This window comes from Mytilus edulis, chromosome 9 (genome assembly GCF_963676685.1).
Source record: "Mytilus edulis chromosome 9, xbMytEdul2.2, whole genome shotgun sequence".
Lineage (NCBI taxonomy): Eukaryota > Metazoa > Mollusca > Bivalvia > Mytilida > Mytilidae > Mytilus > Mytilus edulis.
The window spans coordinates 21,267,715-21,288,731 of NC_092352.1; the positions used below are offsets into that span (position 1 = coordinate 21,267,715).

General features: G+C 33.8%; 1 protein-coding gene across 2 annotated transcripts; it reads left to right on the top strand.

The window, feature by feature from the left end:
* Positions 1-2,498: 2,498 nt before the first annotated feature.
* LOC139487795 (enoyl-CoA delta isomerase 1, mitochondrial-like) lies at positions 2,499-20,675 on the top strand. 2 transcript variants are annotated; one of them, XM_071272894.1, is made up of 8 exons: positions 2,499-2,625; positions 4,838-4,939; positions 5,448-5,575; positions 8,408-8,554; positions 9,014-9,109; positions 16,356-16,375; positions 18,602-18,780; positions 20,453-20,675. In XM_071272894.1, the coding sequence occupies exons 1-8, from the start codon at positions 2,622-2,624 to the stop codon at positions 20,620-20,622; spliced, it is 846 nt and encodes a 281-aa protein (XP_071128995.1). In that variant the 5' UTR covers positions 2,499-2,621; the 3' UTR covers positions 20,623-20,675. The 2 variants fall into 2 exon arrangements, with proteins under 2 accessions (XP_071128995.1, XP_071128997.1); XM_071272896.1 differs by lacking the exon at positions 2,499-2,625 and adding an exon at positions 3,050-3,960.
* The last annotated feature ends 342 nt before the right edge of the window (positions 20,676-21,017 follow it).

Genomic DNA, 21,017 nt, shown 5'->3' on the forward strand with positions numbered 1-21,017 from the left:
TTCATCAAGAGGCTTACTAGCTTGTTGTTGATATTTTAGATTTTATCCGTGTACAGTGAATTTAAAATTTTAAGTTAGTTAGGGAAATGTTTTAGTGTATAAATTTTAATTAACTCCCGTCTGGATGATATCCGCTGAGGAGGTGTTCCATAACTGGAAGGATTTACGTATAGAAGAAAAAGTTGTGTACAAAATACAAATACAATACACTGATTGAAAGGGGCATTAAAATTGACAATTAACAAATGAAGAATGTTGAATTTTGATACAAAGATACATGTTACAAATCGACAATTTACGAATGAAGCATTCTGATGAAATTGCACAGTTACAAGTAACAAACTGACAATTTACCGATTAAGAATGTTAAAACTACAAAGGTGCAAGTTACAAATTGACAATTTACAAATTAAGCATTATGAATTTCACAATAACAAGTTACAAATTAACAATTTACGAATTAACAATTTAGAAATTGCACAGTAACAAGTTACGAATTGACAAGTTACGAATTAAGAATTTTGACCCCGTTGGCTTTCCATACATTAGGGAACGATCATTTTACATCAAAGGGGTATGTTTTAAAAAAAAAAAATATTCTGATCCACAATTTGATGAAAACAATTGAAATAGTAGAGTCAAACAGATGAGATGTCAGGCAAAACATATTTTGAAAGTCAACCAGATTTTCATCTACAGATTTTCTCCATACCTTATGTATAAACGGTTAGGCTCACGTCAGGTGATGCTGAAGATCTGTGAAGATCATTTTTTATTTAAATGTGACACTCATTATTATTGATTACAACTGAGATTACTATAACACATGTGTTATAGCAGAGACATATATATGTCTCTGGTTATAGTAACCTCAGATTAAAAAGAGAGGCATTGATGCAAAGTATATTTAAATCTTTTCCGGCAGTAACGTGGTCTTATAACAGATATTTCAGTGCTTCATTCTGAAAACATTGGTATTTGACAGTTAAACCCGTTCCTTATTGTCTTAAGGTAAAGGAACAGTAAACAGGTAGATGGGCTATGTTGCAGATTGTGCTAAATGATTTTGCATATAGCCTATAGCTTGTCTCGTTGAACTACAACTGAAACTGAAATCGAACTATATATGCTGTTGATACATAAATTTCCGTTTATTTGATGCCAAAAAAGAAAGGGTCACCGACTTTGCCTAAGAATAAACTTCATTATCACTGGACTAGTATATATTTGTTTAGGGGCCAGCTGAAGGACGCCTCCGGGTTCGGGAATTTCTCGCTACATTGAAGACCTGTTGGTGACCCTCTGCTGTTGTTTTTTATTTGGGCGGGTTGTTGTCTCTTTGACACATTCCCCATTTCCATTCTCAATTTTATTGTTTCCTTTTCGGTAGTGAAAAACGTCAAAATCAACATGTTACGCCCTGCACCGCGATGATATACGTATATTTCATTTTAACAATCATAGTCAACTTTGTCGTCTTATCAGTTCTTAAAGTCTGGTAAAAAGTAAAATCACAAAAATACCGAAATCTGAGGAAAATTCACATGAAACGGAAAGTCCCCAATCAAATGTCAAAACCAAAACACTTCAAACGAATGGATAACAACTGTCATTTTCCTGACTTGGTACATGCATTTTCGTATGTAGAAAGTGGTGGATTAAACCTGGTTTTATAACTAGCTAAACCTCTAACTTGTATGACAGTGGTAAACTATTCAATAGAGAAGCATAGCGATACGAAAGGTCATAGTCTCAGTTTCTGTATATATATGGTATAGTTTACACCTGTGGTATTTCCATGATGTTACATTATTTAAAGGAATCCCAGGAAGAATTGATAAAGATTTGGCTCAGAGATTTGCCGGTAACGGCAAAGATTTGTATACTCCTTGGTAACGGTTGGAATGCCAGTAATATCTTGATCTGATTCCCAGAGGAAAATATTATAGTACGAATGCAAGATGAATAATTTTATTTTAGACTTTACATGAAAACATGTATATAAAACTTGAAAAAAATCAGTATATGTTGAAAATTTTATGAATTTTGATTTGCAGATAACTTGTAATGAAATCGAAATTCAGATAGAACTTGTTCAGCAAAAAATATATAATGCACCCTTTTTTTCTAACATATAACGTTATACCAGAGACATGTATACATATACTGACGCAACTGGCTAGATCATTTGCTATCGGAAGTGTCAAGACTCCGGTGTTTAAATACTCTGTTATAGCTATTGTTTCTTTAACTTAAATTAGATTTAACACTGTGTCCATATATTTCCTTCTATAGCCCTTGTTTCTCTGCGTTTTATGCATAAAATAACGTTACAGTGTGTCCACTAGTGTATTGACGTCACGCTTCTCCACGATTTGACTCAGTTTAACTCATATCTATCATTTCTGTGCATGTCTCACCTAGTTTTGGGTGATTTAAACGACTCAGAGAAAATTTTACTATCCATAATGGGACATAATAAATAATTCACAAGGAATAATGGCCCATATCGTCATTTGGCATCTAATTTGCAATGATCCGGAAACTTAGTACAATTCCCATACCGAGAAATATATTATCACACACTTCTACTGGAACCTTTCTTAAAGGTACCAGACATAATGGGTAAGTTCAAAGATTGAACTTCAGAAATTCTTTTTAGTTGCAGAATATGTTTAAAAAGGCCCCAACACAAATAAAAGAAGATACCGGGTAAACTTCAATGAGACAGTAGAACAGGCTCTAACTAAGTGTTTTTTATTTACCCTGAGCATGATCAATTACAATCAGTGACCGCTATAATTTAGGCATCAACAAAACAGGCACTTGTTTCTATCAATTGGAAGACCCACTATCAACGTATATATATATTTAAATATACGTTGATAGTGGGTCTTCCAATGGATAGAAACAAGTGCCTGTGATCAATAACTAGAACACACCTGACACTATGATAATGATAATTTAAAAATTGAGTCAGAACTATTTGTTGAAATTACTAAAACTTTAGTTGTGCATTCTTAAGTATTAAAATAATAATATCAATATGATAATATAATTTATACTCTTCCAATATGAAGAAAAAGACATTGGAGTAATTATTGACTGAATTAAATTTCGAAAAACATGTGAAAGTTAATAAGCAAATTCCATGTTAAGACTTTCCAATATCAAGATACAGATACCTTTGTACCACTATACAAGACACTCGTAAGAACACAATTATATAGAGTTTGCAAGCCCAGTATGGCATCCATATAAAATAAAATATATTGACATGATACACCTTATCGCTATATATATATTTGTCCGCCATTACTGGATATCACACAGGTTCCCGTAAAATGTTGACGTCATAAAATAAAATAGCTGACGCCACAATGCCACAATGGAAAAGTGATTGTTGTATGCGCCAAAAGTTCAAGCGGCTGGGTCAGCTGGGATTAGCAATAAGGTGTATTGAGAATGTGCAGCGCTGGGCAATTAAACAACTACCAGGAATAAAGAATTTAACATACTCAAAAAGACTGCAAAAATTAAAACTACCATCTCTAAATTTTAGATGGGTCCGATTTGACATGATTGAATTATACAAAATACTGAACGGAAAATATGATAAAGAGGCGCCACAATTTCGTAAATTATTGAAGGATATGACTACAAGAACAGGGGTACAGGGCAACAGTCTGAAAATATTTCCACAGAGAGCCAGATCAGAATTAAGGAGAAATGCCTTTGCTCTACGAGTGGTGAGAACATGGAATACACTACCCGAAATTATAGTGACATCACCAACCACTAATACATTTAAGAATAGACTAGGCAAATACTGGATGAACCAAACAATGATGTACGAAGACTATAAATCAACTATCACTGGAAGTGGAGAAGATTTAATATAGAGACTGATGAAGAGGAACTTTAGTTCCTGTATCAGTAAAAGAACCTAAGTAAACCTAAGTAAATTTTTAGAAGTATTAACACTTGCAATGACTTGTATACAAATTTGTCCACTATTACATAAAATCACACAGGTTCCCGTAAACTTAACATCATAATTCAAAAAGGTTCCCGTAAACTTAAAATCATAATAATTATTAATTTAAAACATTTGACATCACAACTAAAAAGTTATTGTTGCTTGACATCAAAAGGTTATTCGGAGGTAATATAAGGTCAATAGGAGGCAAAATACAGCTAAATACCAAAAGTGTAAATAGGTTTAATTTAGGACCCTATTAAAGTTGATATTCAACATGCAATTCATTACATAAATTGAGTATGATACACTATTGTCCAACATGAATTATTAAATATGCAACAATCTGATCTGTAAGTGCAAGGCTTAGTAATGCCCAGATTGTGATAATCTTCTTATTTTAATGAATAGTTTGTTATAATATAAGTTTGAACAGCTGATTTTTGAGTCCAAAATTTGTACAACAAGGAAGCCATCATAGAATTAAACTGTCTGTAAAATCATTCAAAGGGAAATTCCTAAGCATTTAGTAAGCCAAAAAAATGTACTCTGAACGTACTGGATCACCAAAACACACTGATTTTGACATGGAATTTTGATCGCTAAATTATCTAATATGGTCAATCATTGTCAATGGAGATTTTTTTTTTTACATCAAGTTTATTTGGCAACTTATGACAGTGCAAGATTTCATTATAAAAATATTGACATGTGATATGATTCCCAATGACAACCATAGTTCAAATGAAGTGGATGTAGTTCCCCTTTTTAAAAGTCTGCTCTCTCCATGTTTTTGCTTCTTTTTTTCTCATTTTAATTATCATATATTGAAAAACCTGCAATTTGATTACAATTCAGCCTCATCAATATTGAGAAGATTTATACCCAGGAAGACAACATGGATGTATGGGCAAAGGATGATGTCTTCAACAATAGATGTTTCTGTAGATGAACAGACAGGTATATGAATTATAATATTAACTTTTCTTTAGAATGAATTAGTAAAGTCTAGCGCTATGAAACTGTGAGTAAATTGTGATGATGCAGTAGCATGAAAATACATGTATAAAAATAGTAATATCGTATTGCAGTACAGAATAAATTACAGTAAATTAATCTTGTTGTCTTAGTTTTGTGGAGAACGCAATTAAAGATATACCCTGAAATTCCTTCATATATATATTCTTAAACATAAAATCAGTTATTTAATTTTCTGTAGAATCTATAATAACTCTCGCACACATTTTAAAGAGATATTCATTAATGGAATAATTATACATTATTGTATATTTCTTGTCACTTATGTATACAATGTACTATGTTTACATTTTAACCTGCCAGGATTTCATGTTTTGCTATAAAGAGTTTGGTATGTTATAAACTAAAGTATGTGCTAAAATTAAAAACACCTTAAAGTTGTTTATGATAAGAACGTCAATAAGTAACATTTTCAGTGTAATTATTCTAGGTATAGCTTTAATGAAGATGAAAAGAAAACCAGTGAACAGTTTGAATCTCGAGTTCCTTCAGGATATCAGAAATAACATAGTCACCTTAGAACAAAACAAGAAATGTAAAGGCTTGATATTAACTTCTGTAAGTAATGTATTTAAAATTCTTTCTCAAATACTAATATGTGGAAACAGCAGTAAATAATTTCATTTTGCATTTGCTAATCCAGAGAAGATTAAAATGTCATATTCTCCTTCTCTTCCCATTTTGCTGATTTGATTAACCACTCTATTTACGAATAAGTCTGAAAATTAAACAAAAGTGTCAGATATACAAAATGTACATGTATATATATGTTGCCAAATAAAAATAAGGAATTGTGAAATGAAAATGAGACGAGTATCCACCAGAGACCAAAGGATGACAATGTATACAACAAAAGGGCCATGTACAACCTTCATCAAGGATCAAAACCAATACAGTATAGAAAGATATAAAGGCCCTTGCATGACAAATGAAAGAAAAAAATCAGAAGTTTGCTTATGCAATCATTCATTCCTTATGTTGAAAAAAAAAAGGTAGTGGTCAAAATGTTGTGATGTCTGAGAAATATATGTACATAGTTGTATATGTCCACCAATTCTGTTGACTATGATCTTACAAATAAAAATGGGGATAAGATTGATCAGTTTAGCTTGGGTTTTTTTTCTTAGTAAAAGGTATCTTCAGATTTTGGAACCATGTTTGATTATCAAAAATGAACTAAAATATTATGTTTATGATTATAGTGTAATAGTTGACAGTGCGAAAACCTATAGCATTCTGGGTATTATTTTTATACGACCGCAAAATTTGAAAAAATTTTCGTCGTATATTGCTATCACGTTGGCGTCGTCGTCTGCGTCGTCGTCGTCGTCCGAATACTTTTAGTTTTCGCACTCTAACTTTAGTAAAAGTGAATGGAAATCTATGAAATTTTAACACAAGGTTTATGACCACAAAAGGAAGGTTGGTATTGATTTTGGGAGTTTTGGTCCCAACATTTTAGGAATTAGGGGCCAAAAAGGGCCCAAATAAGCATTTTCTTGGTTTTCGCACTATAACTTTAGTTTAAGTTAATAGAAATCTATGAAATTTTGACACAAGGTTAATGACCACAAAAGAACGGTTGGGATTGATTTTGGGAGTTTTGGTTTCAATAGTTTAGGAATTAGGGGCCAAAAAAGGGCCCAAATAAGCATTATTCTTGGTTTTCGCACAATAACTTTAGTTTAAGTAAATAGAAATCAATGAAATTTAAACACAATGTTAATGACTACAAAAGGAAGGTTGGTATTGATTTTGGGAGTTTAGGTTCCAACAGTTTAGGAATTAGGGGCCAAAAAGGGACCCAAATAAGCATTTTTCTTGGTTTTCGCACCATAACGTTAGTATAAGTAAATAGAAATCTATGAAATTTAAACACAAAGTTTATGACCATAAAAGGAAGGTTGGTATTGATTTTGGGAGTTTTGGTCTCAACAGAATAAGGGGCCCAAAGGGTCCAAAATTAAACTTTGTTTGATTTCATCAAAATTGAATAATTGGGGTTCTTTGATATGCTGAATCTAACTGTCATGACTGTGTATGTAGATTCTTAACTTTTGGTCCCGTTTTCAAATTGGTCTACATTAAGGTCCAAAGGGTCCAAAATTAAACTTAGTTTGATTTTGACAAAAAATGAATCAGTTAGGTTCTTTGATATGCTGAATCTAAAAATGTACTTAGATTCTTGATTATTGGCCCAGTTTTCAAGTTGGTCCAAATCGGGGTCCAAAATTAAACTTTGTTTGATTTCATCAAAAATTGAATAAATGGGGTTCTTTGATATACCAAATCTAACTGTGTATGTAGATTCTTCAGTTTTGGTCCTGTTTTCAAATTGGTCTACACTAAAGTCCAAAGGGTCCAAAATTAAACTTAGTCTGATTTTAACAAAAATTGAAATCTTGGGGTTCTTTGATATGCTGAATCCAAAAATGTACTTAGATTTTTTATTATGGGCCCAGTTTTCAAGTTGGTCCAAATCAGGATCTAAAATTATTATATTAAGTATTGTGCAGTAGCAAGTCTTTTCAATTGCACAGTATTGCGCAATGGCAAGAAATATCTAATTGCACAATATTGTGAAATAGCAAATTTTTTTTTAATTAGAGTTATCTTTCTTTGTCCAGAATAGTAAGCAAGAAATATCTAATTGCAAAATATTGTGCAATAGCAAGATTTTTTTTTAATTGGAGTTATCTTTCTTTGTCCAGAATCAACTTAAATCTTTGTTATATACAATATACAATGTATATTCACTTTTTACTACCAACTGATAAATTAAAATAATCTTTACCATTCAGTGATAACAAGCAGTTTTTTTACATCTTAATATTTTATGATGTATTTAAATGAGTAGTTATTGTTGCAAACTCCATTAGAAATTTTAATTGAGATTAGTTTTGGAATAAGGGAAAGGGGGATGTGATTAAAAAAATTGGGTTCAATTTTTCTCATTTGAAATTTCATAAATAAAAAAGAAAATTTCTTCAAACATTTTTTTGAGAGGATTAATATTCAACAGCATAGTGAATTGCTCTAAGAGAAAACAAAAATTTTAAGTTCATTAGAACACATTTATTCTGTGTCAGAAACCTATGCTGTGTCAACTATTTAATCACAATCCAAATTTAGAGCTGAATCCAGCTTGAATGTTGTGTCCATACTTGCCCCAACCGTTCAGGGTTCAACCTCTGCGGTCGTATAAAGCTACGCCCTGCGGAGCATCTGGTTAACACTTGTAATCTTAATTTCATTTTGGTGTACAAGTAATGAAAGTATCCATAGTTTAAAGAGGTAAATTAAACATGGAAGGTTACAGAGAAAAAATTCCTATAGAAGAATGCAACATAAGATTGAAAATCATATGTTTTCATTTTTGTCTGTGCACAGGATGTACCAAAAATATTTTCTGCTGGCATTGATATATTGGAGATGTACCAACCTAATGAGGAAAGACTACATAATTTCTGGAGGGCATTACAAGACATGTGGCTACAGCTTTATGTGACACCACTGGCAACAATTGCAGCCATAAATGTAAGGCATAGTGTATTAAGGAGGAAAAAAAAGAATGTACTGTATTGGTAAATGAAAGTATAAATTGGGTAAATGTACATAAAACAGGAACCCAGTGACATGAATCATAATGAACAAAAATGAATGATTTTTATTAACTCATAATGCAGTAATGAAGAACTTGGTAAAAAAACAAAGTTTAATACTACATGTACTAAAAAACTTACAAAAATAGATGCACAGATGAATAATTGAATTGATGTTTGATATACTAATTTTATCTGGTAATCTTTCAAACATTATTGTTACAAGAATGTGTTATAAAGAAATGGATATAAACTGTTACTTATATTCCCCAGCACAATAAGATTCTGTCTTTTTTCCATATTTTTGCTCTCTTCCTTTGAAATTATTTTGTAAATCCATATGAATATTAAGAATTTCCATCATTAGAATTATATGTGATGTGATCATTTTTAGGGACACAGTCCAGCAGGTGGATGCTTGATATCTATATCATGTGATTACAGAATAATGGCTCCTAATTACACCATTGGTCTTAATGAGACTTTATTGGTAAGAGATATATATTGTAATGATTAACTTCTTATATATAACAGCTGTAATTGAAATACTGATACTTTTGTTTTTGTTGAAATCAACTTGCCTGATCCTCCAAGTGAGTTTAACAGCCATTCACCAATGGCTTGTATGGCTCTGCAAACTTTTCCAAAATTGCTGTAGCTGATCTCGGTTGACAGCAGGAATTAAAAAAAACTTTTAATTCATGGTCAGTGTACCTTAGAAGATGTGGGATGCCCTTCTTGAGGGGAAAAATAAAGATTGAGAGAAAAACAAAAAAAGCCACTCCATTTATAATGATAAATATATGTTCTCATAGGTAGTCGCAAAACACCAGGAGGTATAAATTGCCAGATCAGTTCAGGTCTAAAAACTAGTATACAATTTAATCAGAAATCTGTAAGATTCCTCATTTTTGATGACTTTAAGTAAAATACTTCCTTAGCAAGAAAATATCAAGTACACTGCTTGTCAACATGCATATGGAACTGTATCTACAAGATAATATAAGAATGAAACAGAAACACAATTCTACAATCCCAATTATATCAAAAAATACACTGGAATTCTAATATGACCTGCTTTTTTTGCTTTGTAAACAAACACATGCTCGAAATCCAATAAAATTTGTTTACACATGCGTATATTGACTAATGCAGAAAAATGAATTTTATCAAATTGGCATGCATTTAATGTATTTCATTAACTTTAAACACTTTCAAACTCTTACTGACTACAATGTGTTACAATTCGCAATTGACATATTTGACTTAGATACCACACTGTTTATGTTGGCTGTTCAAAACCCCTCCCTCTAAAAAACCCACCTGGTCCAAGGATATAGTTATCGTCCTTTGGTTTTCCTTGTATACGAATATAGTCGTAAACAGTGTATAACTTGCATGTTTTATTTGATACACTTTCCCAATTTATTTCTTGATATTAAATGCATGAAATGTTAAGTAGGGGGATGTATTTGCATGTTAAAAAAATTTGGGTGCTGAATCTTTATGTTAAGTAGTGATTTGGTCTAGTTCAAAAAGGTCAAATTTTATCACGTCTGAAGCTGTCAAACTGAATTTTACACCCCCTTAACACAGAATTGTCAATATTTTGAGTTAGAGCGGGTAGAAGTTTCTATAATTTTGATATTATTTGTCTCACTGGTAGTACACTGCACTGTAAAAATCTTTTTGAGAAAGATCAGGTGCGATTTTTTTAATTTGAATTGTCTAAAAGAAATGCACTACGAAATAACTGTTCTCGGGCCACCTTGCATGCCATATGCTTGTTTTTAAACATAAAAGGGAAGAGCCTAAGGCTAAACAAAAGCTATACACCTTTACACATCGGACATAAAAATTACTGTAATTGTCCTAATCAGAATGGAAATAATTGAAGCAAGCTATACTTTATTGTACGCCATAATAGGCTCTATTGTCCGGAACTGTCAACTATGTTTTAGCTCGCTCTCTCTCTTGGCTCTCCATTGTAAACCAAAGATCATTGTATACATGTGTTAATCTAAAGCTGTATTAAACAAGTAACATTCAATTGCAGTTAAGTAATGACTTAATGCCCTGGTGTAGTTTCATCTTAACTGGCGTGGTGGCAGCGTGATACGAATTTACGCCTACAAGAAAGGTTTATTATTCATCATATTGTTGAGACGAACATCGGGACTGACTAAAACCTGTCTAGGTCATCCGTAAATAAATATTTACCGTGAAACTTAATCTGCATTATAAATAAGCAAGAGCATAATACAATGGCAAATACTCACAGAGCACCTAAACAGTGGTGCCTTACTAAAATTGAAACTGTAAATTCATTTGAAAACTGGAGACAAAACATAATATACACGTTATCATTAGACCCACATTTTGCACCATTCTTAGGAGACAATGTACAATGGGAAAAGAAAACTAGGTTTGGTCCCAATCGTGGCTTTTTGAATGATGGTGAAGATGTAGCCGAAGCAAATAGGCGTACACGTGAACAAAAAGTCAGCATGTTAGAATTAATGCTTGGTCAAATAGCCAATTATTGCCCAGTTATATCTAGAAACACTATAGTAAAAAATTCTACTTCTATTGAAAATATATGGCAAACCATCCGTTTACATTATGGATTCCAATCAACGGGTGCTCATTTTATAGACTTTGCAGCAATACATTTTGAACCGAACGAACGTCCAGAAGACCTTTATCAACGAATAATGGCCTTTGTTGATGACAACCTGCTCCGACGCGATACCCAAATAACGCATCACGGGGGCGCAATCGTGGAAGATGAAGAAATGACACCTTCACTTGAAAATTTTGTCGTTCTAACATGGTTAAGACTAATACATACAGACCTACCAAAACTGGTCAAACAAAGATATGGAACAGAATTGAGATCGCGAACATTGTCGTCAATAAAACCGGAAGTTTCGCAAGCGCTTGACTCATTACTTGAGGAACTCCGTAATTCTGAGGATGCAAAAGTTATGCGAGCAGCTACTTCTAACTTTCCTGCAAAATCCAAGTTTGTTCATGAAGAAAAACTCAAATTATCTTATCCACGCTCTATTAAAAGTTGTCCGTTGTGTAAAGCAGCAGGTAGACCCGACTGCCACTTCCTCAGCAAGTGCTCTTTTTTACCGAACAGCGACCGAAAATACATGGTTAAAGCCCGACAAATTGCTGGAATATTAGATAATTCAGATGACGAATTGTCAGACGTAGAAGTCGACACTGTTTCTAAACCTATGCATTCAGTAAACCGAGTCCAAGTCCGTCAGTCTCCGTATCTTGACGTGTTCCATACACATTATAACACGCGTCTAACTATTGATAGTGGTGCGACCGGCAACATGTTGCGTGCTTCCGCAGCTAAACGAATGGGTATTGAAATAAAGTCTAGCTCACAATCTGCACATCAGGCCGATGGATCTTCACCCCTCAAAGTCATTGGGGAAGTGCACACTAATTTCACACGTGATGGACCTGAACTACATTTTGAGGGTTTAGTCGTCGAAACTTTGGATGTAGACATCTTGGCTGGTATTCCTTTTATGGAAAAAAATGACATTTCTATCCGTCCCGCTAAACGTCAAGTAATACTGGGTAACAATACCGTTTATACTTATGGCTCCGTTCAAAACACGTCCGAACATCATACAGTCCGTCGGGCACACGTTTTATGTGCTCCAGCTCAATTTACAACTATTTGGCCTGGTGATTTTCTTGAAATGCAATTACCATCTGATATTTGCTCAACTGATGATACATTCGCCATTGAACCAAGATTAGAGTCGCATGTTTCATTAATGCATGCTGTAAAGGATTCAAACGTGTGGCCCCCGCCAAATTTGATTACAAGCGTTGCCGGCAGAATTCGTATTCCAAATTTGACACAGGAACCCCATAGTTTAAGACGCAACGAACACTTTTGTCAAATACGATCAACATATGTTCCTGAGTGTAAAAGTGATGTTGTCGAATCAATTAAAAACAGTGATAAAATAAATCAGCCAAGATTGACAAATCATTCAGAATCAGTAAAAATTGACCCAGATAATTTGTTGTCTCAAGAGTTAAAAGTAAAATTCAGGGATACAGTAAAAGACTTTGATGATGTTTTTGACCCACATTTCAAGGGATACAATGGTGCCGCCGGTCCATTTCAAGCTAGAGTGAACATGGGACCAGTCCAACCACCGCAACGCAAAGGCCGTGTGCCGCAATATTCCCGTAATCAACTAGTAGAACTTCAACAAAAATTTGATGAACTTGAAGCAATTGGTGTTTTCAAACGCCCTGAAGATATTGGCGTATCTGTAGAGTATGTTAACCCGTCCTTTTTAGTTAAGAAACCAAATGGCAGTTTCCGTTTAGTTACCGCATTTGCAGACGTAGGTCGATATAGCAAACCCCAACCGTCACTCATGCCAGATGTTGATTCAACCTTACGTCAAATAGCACAGTGGAAATACATAATAGCTACAGACCTTACTAAATCGTTCTACCAAATTCCACTTTCGAGTGATTCAATGAAATACTGTGGTGTAGTAACCCCCTTTAAAGGTGTGCGTGCGCTCTGCAATGGGCATGCCAGGCTCAGAAACAGCACTTGAGGAGCTAATGTGTCGTGTTTTAGGTGATCTGGTAGAAGAAGGTGTTGTAGCTAAAATAGCTGATGATCTTTATTGCGGTGGAAATACCCAACTCGAATTACTACAAAACTGGACAAGGGTTCTCCAGGCTCTGCAAAAGAACAGTCTAAATTTGTCTGCTACTAAAACGATTATCGCACCCAAAACTACAACTATTCTTGGATGGATTTGGCAATTGGGAACTATCAAAGCCAACCCGCATCGTATTTCTACCTTATCAATTTGTCCACAACCAGACAAAGTATGTGGTTTACGGTCTTTTATTGGAGCGTATAAAGTACTCGCACGAGTAATACCAGATTGCGCTTCATTACTAGGTAAACTTGATGATATTGTAGCCGGTCGAGAATCTAAAGAAACTATAAAATGGTCAGAGGAACTTACTGATATATTCTCACAGGCCCAGAAAGCTCTTTCAACAAATCGTTCAATATTTTTACCTCAACCAAATGATCAACTATGGATCGTTACCGATGGTTCTGTAAAAAAACATGGCTTAGGCGCTACCCTTTACATAACACGTGATGATAAAATACATGTTTCTGGATTTTTTAGTGCAAAACTGCGAAAATGCCAACTAACGTGGCTGCCTTGTGAAATCGAAGCACTGTCTATTGCCTCAGCTATTAAGCACTTTAGTCCGTATATCATACAATCAAAACATAACACTTGCATATTGACCGATAGTAAACCCTGTGTTCAGGCATTTGAGAAGCTGTGTAGGGGAGAATTTTCAGCAAGTCCACGTGTTTCGACATTTCTTTCAACAGCCTGTAGATATCAAGTAACAGTAAGACATGTAGCAGGAGCTGCTATACTTCCGTCCGATTTTGCAAGTCGCAATGCTCCAGACTGTGAGGATTCAGCCTGTCAAATCTGTACATTTGTACAATTTACTGAAAATTCAGTTGTTAGACATATCTCAACAAAAGACATTCTTGAAGGGATTCAAAAACTTCCGTTTACAAGCAGGAACGCCTGGATATCAATCCAAACAGAATGCTCGGACTTACGGCGAACACATGCTCACTTGCGCCAAGGGACCAGACCGTCAAAAAAACTTACCAATGTGAAGGACATAAAACGCTATTTGAACAATGCGTGTATTGCTAAAGACGGTTTACTCGTTGTTAAGAGAAACGAGCCGATGGCTCCTACACGTGAATGTATTGTTGTTCCTCGTCAGGTTTTAGATGGACTACTTACATCGTTACACATCAAACTCGACCATCCTTCAACCTATCAACTTAAATCTGTCGTACACCGTTACTTCTTCGCACTTGATATGGACAAAGCAATTGAAACTGTCAGTAATGGATGTCATCAATGTGCCGCTCTTCAAAAAATTCCTCACAAGTTAAATGAACAATCTACAGGTGACCCACCAGAGACAATAGGGTCTGCATTTGCTGCAGATGTGATGAAGCGTGAACGACAGCTTATCCTAGTTGTGCGCGAATATGTTACGTCATACACAGCCGCTCGCTTGATCACAGACGAGCGCCAAGAAACTTTACGTGAGTCTTTATTGTGTCTTTGTGTTGAACTATGTCCACTAGATGGACCATTTGCTGTTGTTCGTACCGACCCTGCACCAGGATTCCAAGCTCTGGTCAACGATGAACTGTTGCGTCGACATAGAATTACCATAGAAGTTGGTCGTTTCAAAAACAAAAACAAAAATCCTGTAGCCGACAAGGCAATTCAAGAGTTAGAAGACGAAATTTTACGACAAGATCCGAATACACGATGTATATCACCCCTGTCACTCACTCTGGCTATTGCCCGTTTAAATTCTCGCATTCGTAACCGTGGGTTATCCGCAAGAGAAATGTGGACTCAACGTGACCAATTCTCAAACAACCAAATACCTTTGACAGATCAGAGTCTTATTCAGCGTCAATATGAGTTACGAAAATCGAACCACAGGTACAGCGAAATTACTAAAGCTCCCTCTGGAGCCCTACCCGAATCTCCGCATTTAGAAGTTGGTGATCTAGTTTACTTATATAACGACCGAAACAAAACTTGTGCTCGTGACCGATACCTAGTTGTTTCTACAGACAATTCTTGGTGCAACATAAGAAAATTTGTTGGTTCTCAGTTACGCAATACATCATACCGTGTAAAAAGGAGTGATTGTTATAAAGTCCCGTCACTATTAAACACTTTACGCCAACAGGATACTTATAGTTACGACAATTCTACATCTTCAGACGAGGACGATAATACAGGAAAACCACAAAGCCCGCCTAAACCCCCTGACATTCCGAATGTAATATCCATTCCTCATTTACAGGAGTTAGAACCGGAACTTTTCGAAAACGAACCAAGTGACTTAGGCTTACCAATAGGCGAAAATGAATTACAGCACGAACCTGATGATCAAGTAAACACCGATGTAATTCGACGATCCACACGGGAACGCCATCCTCCTAAATTTCTTCAAGACAATTATTTGCTATCTTAGTGAGAGACAAATTATTGCGTTCTAATATAACTAGTGTGGACCATTAGCACAAAAAACAATTTGCGTTGGAATAGCAAATTTAAATATTATTTGTTTGATTATTATTATGTATAAGTGGGGCAGAATAATCCCCGATATCACTTGAGGGCAGTCTACCCTATGAAAGTGTGTTTTTTTTCTACAATTAATATGTTTGTTCTTGTAACATTTATGCAGAGTCTTAAAAGTAACTTTAATTTCATATATGAGAGAAAAAAAAGAAAAACTGGTAACGCCATAATAGGCTCTATTGTCCGGAACTGTCAACTATGTTTTAGCTCGCTCTCTCTCTTGGCTCTCCATTGTAAACCAAAGATCATTGTATACATGTGTTAATCTAAAGCTGTATTAAACAAGTAACATTCAATTGCAGTTAAGTAATGACTTAATGCCCTGGTGTAGTTTCATCTTAACTGGCGGTAGTAATAACATGGATAGGCATTCAATTTGTGATTTTTGCACAAGCGATAATTTTTGTGAATATGAATTCAAATTGCTGATTGATATTTAAAAACAAACATTGAAAGCTCTTATGTTAAACATGGTTTTAGTCAACATTTTTAACATTTCAGGGTATAGTTGCTCCATTTTGGTGAGTACAGAAAGTAAAAAAAGTCATTTATATTTAGAATATCTATATTTATCATTAAGTTAATACTTACGTTTTCCCCCTCCCCCAAATTTAACTGTTATTTTGATAAGATCACAGCGTTGTCCAAAGATATTTGGTTTCCAGAAATAACTTGAGTATTAGTAAATAGATATCTATGACATTTAAACACATGGTTTATAACCACAAAAGGAAGGTTGGGATTGATTTTGGGAATTATGGTCTGAACAGTTTAGGAATTAGGGGCCAAAATGGGGCTCAAATAAGCATTTTTCTAGTTTCCAGACAATAACTTGTGGAACGTTGTATGGATCTCTCTGAAATTATACCACAAATTTCCGTACCACAAAGGGATGGTAAGGATTGGCTTTGGGGGGTTATGGCTCAACCCAATTAGGGGAACAAAAAGGGTATAACAAGGGTTTCCTGGTAAATGGACAATTACTTAAGTAAAATGATGTGTTTGAATAACCTCCCTTACACTGCTTTTAAATTATGTATAAAGAAATGTTGTATTATCTTGAGGTGATTAGCTGTCAATTTATTTTAAGAAGTTACTTTTAAAAATGCTGATTAAGGTTTATTAATTTTAGCCATGATTATCATTTTCTATTTTAAGACTTTTATGATGTATTTTAATTGCAAACTCCATTCGAAATTTAAATTGAGATTATGACCATATTTTGAGGGTAAGATTTTTTTGGGGAAAAATAAGATTTCATAAACTTAAAACAAAAAAACAAAATTTCTTCAAATGTTTTTTTTAAATTCAGGGGGGGGGAGACAATTCACAACAGCATAGTGTATTGCACAAAAGCAAATAAAAAATGGAGGTAACAAATGCTGGGTTTTTTTTTGTTGTTGGGGGGGGGGGTAAATTTCCAACAGCAGTGTATTGCACCAAAGCAAAAAAAACAACTTATTATGTGTCATTTAATAGTGTCAAATATTGAATTACAATCCACATTCAGACCAGCATCAAGTGCAGTATTGTGTCCATTTTTGCCTTAACCGTTCAGGGTAGGACCTCATTGGTCGTATCAAGCTGTGCTCAGTGAAGCAATTTATTTTAAGAATGAAAGTCTGTATAGAAATTCCATGAAATTCTGATCATTGTACATGTTTAAGAAGTAGATTCATCTTTATAGATTTCCCCCAGCTGAATTTAATGTATTTTGTGTTTAAATTAATTTTTTTTATGTGAAATTATGCATTGTAAAACATTGTGATGAAAAATTTTGATCTCCAGTCTCATTGTAAGACAGTGACAATTATGTTTTTGACTGAAAATAATCGAACAAATAACATCAATCAAAAGACATCTGTTTCTTTTTTGTTTTTTATGCCCACCTATGATAGCTATGTTTTCTGGTCTGTGCGTTCATCTGTTTGTCCCTCCATCCGTCTGTCCCGCTTCAGGTTATGGTTTTTGGTCAAGGTAGTTTTTGATGAAGCTCAAGTCCAATCAACTTCAAACTTAGAACACATGTTCCTTATGATATGATCTTTCTTATTTTAAAGTAAAATTAGACTTTTGACCCAATTTTATGGTCCATTGAACATGGAAATTGAAAGTGTGAGTGGTACATCTGTGTACTATGGACATATTCTTGTTTAATTAATTCTTTCAGTGACAGACAAAATAAAGTCTGAGAATCCTTGGTTTTCAAATTTTTTAATACTTATGAAGATCTTGTACAATTTTTGAGAATGCTGAATCTTCATTTTAATAATTGGGGGAGAATAAGTTACAGTATGAATTATTATTTGTTACAAATTTAGCATAAATGTGCCAAAATTCTTTTTTGAGTACTGGGTAATTTGATAAATCATTGTTTTGGGGTTAAGATGTAGTATCACTAGTATGAAATATAAACATAATTCTTAAAACTTGGTAAAAAGCCTTGATAAACAAACAAAAACTGAACAAAGAAGAAAAACAACGGCATTGTTTATAGCGCTTTTAATGTATTTTTTTAAAAGACCATTAGATTTTGAAATAGCTTAGTGTCATGTGTGATTTATTCTCTTAGCTTAATGAAATATTTCATAATAAGAATTTATTGATAGTTTATAAATACAGTGTTAACTATAAATCTACAGGTTCAAGAAGTGTAATTTCTTCTTTTAGCATTGTTTTGCTGGAGGAAATATTTCATATTTCATATTTATTGATAGTTTATAAATACAGTGCTAACTAATTTACAGGTTTAAGGATGCCATGTGTAATACTGTAGGACACAGAGAAACAGAAATAGCATTAGCTCTTGGAAAGTTGTACTCAACAGACGAGGCTCTGCAGAAGGGTTTGGTTGATGAAGTTGTTACCTCAGAGCAAATAATGGAAGCTGCTCAAAAGAAGATGTTAGAATATGTTAAAATACCAAGTAAGGAACTCATGTTGCACTGCTTAAAATATAGGCTACTGCAAACCAATTAAATTTTGCCAGTGATTTATTTTCGCGACTTTCACGAGTAAAAAAATATTGGGAATATAAATCGTTGTGAATATGTAAAACTTGGATCTCTCCTTATCTATCTTCATCAAGCAAATCAGAAAATCATGAAATTAAATCACCCCAAAGTGTACTGAAAAGGGATTAACACGAAATAAGTATTTGCTAAAATAAGTTGATTTACAGTATATCAAAGAAATGTGTAAATTTACTTGTTCTGGTCATCCCACTTCCAGAACTTTGGAAAATTGCAGAAAATCTTTCTAAGAATACTGATATGAAAAATTACGTCACTCTGTATAATAAATTTAAAGAAAACAACAAAAACATGGAAGATTCATTTTAAATTAGAAAGTGTTTTGCTTTGCAAACAGCAGACTAAACAGAGGAAGTTGAAGCAATGATGTGATGTTATTTCGTTTTCAGGTTTGAGCAATGAAATTACCTTTAGTCTTTCAGATTTTGAAATTGTGAATAAACTGGAATTAGTGAGATTTTTTTTTTTTTTTTTTATCTCAAACTAAAATATTTTAAATCTTATGTCAAGCTCTCACCAAATAACTTGAAAATGGTATTGCCAGTTGGAAAACAATAATGTGTCCCAAGTACATGGATGCCCCACTCACACTATCATTTTCTATGTTCAGTGGACCATGAAATTAGGGTAAAAACTCTAATTTGGCATAAAAAGTAGAAAGATCATATCATAGGGAACATGTGTACTAAGTTTCAAGTTGATTGGACTTTAACTTCTTCAAAAACTATCTTGACCAAAAACTTAAACCTGAAGCAGGACGAACGGACGGACGAAAACTCTAATTTGGCATTAAAATTAGAAAGATCATATCATAGGGAACATGTGTACTAAGTTTCAAGTTGATTAGACTTTAACTTCTTCAAAAACAAACTTGACCAATAACTTTAACCTGAAGCGTGACAAGTGGGCGGATGAACGAACAAACGAACGAACGGACAAACGAACGGACCCACAGACCAGAAAACATAATGCTCCTATACTATCATAGGTGGGGCATAAAAACAAGAACTATTGGTTTTTTGATCCAAAGTCTATTTCCTATAAATAGAAGTGAATTGGGGGAAAGGGGAAATGATCTCTATTGATTTTGTCACTTGGTCAAGGTCAAAGTTATAGCAATTAGTAATAATCTCAAGTTTGGGCAAATTTTTGTTGTCAATTATTTGAAAAAAATGTATATTGTCAATTGACAATTGTCTTCACCACAAAATGAAAGGAAAACCAGTACGAGACACAAAATACTATATCTTTTATACAAATCAAGAAAGATCACAACTAAACTTATGCACTCATGGTGCTTCTGTTATTTTTATAAATGTATTCTTAAATTTTCCTAAAATCATCCTGCAAGAACTACAATTTAATTAAAACTTTTGAAAGGCAAGCCAGTTTCTTTTACAGTGTAACATATCTTACTTATATTTTGAGTTATATTACTAAAGGTAATCTACTTTTTAAAGTTTGTGCTAAATATGCATAACTTATTTCCAATGGATGTTAAGATATCAATTTGATTAAATAGATTTCTGACATGAGCAGTTTCTAACTGTTTATCTTTTTTTTCAGATATGGCCAGGGCAATGTCAAAACAATTAATGAGACAAGAAACAGCAGATAAATTACGCAGCACTCAAGATAGTGATGTTCAAAATTTTGTAAACTTTTGTTTACAGGATAAAGTTCAGCAGTCATTAGGGTTCTATTTAGAACAATTGAAAAAGAGGAAATCCAAATAAATGATGATGTTATGGATGTAAATTGATAGTCAGATTATATTTTTATATCTATGCATGAGTAGTTTTTCTTTAAGTCTATTTTGAGTACAGGCAAAAGGATTGGGTTCAAGGAAGTCTTTTATCAATTGTTGATTACTTTTTTCGCTTTTGATTCCCATTGCACAACAAAATTCAAAAGCACCAACATTTAAATAGAGGACAGAGCCAGTTTCTCAGCAAGGTAGCAGCAAAACTGAAAATTACTTTACAAATTATATTCTGTCCTCACAAGCTCATAGAACATCGATGAAGCTGATGTTCTGTAAAATGTAAGAAAAAAAAGAAAACAAATTTTGAAAACAGCCCTTATGTAAAATAATTTCAGGGGAAATTGACCATATTTCTATAAAACATTA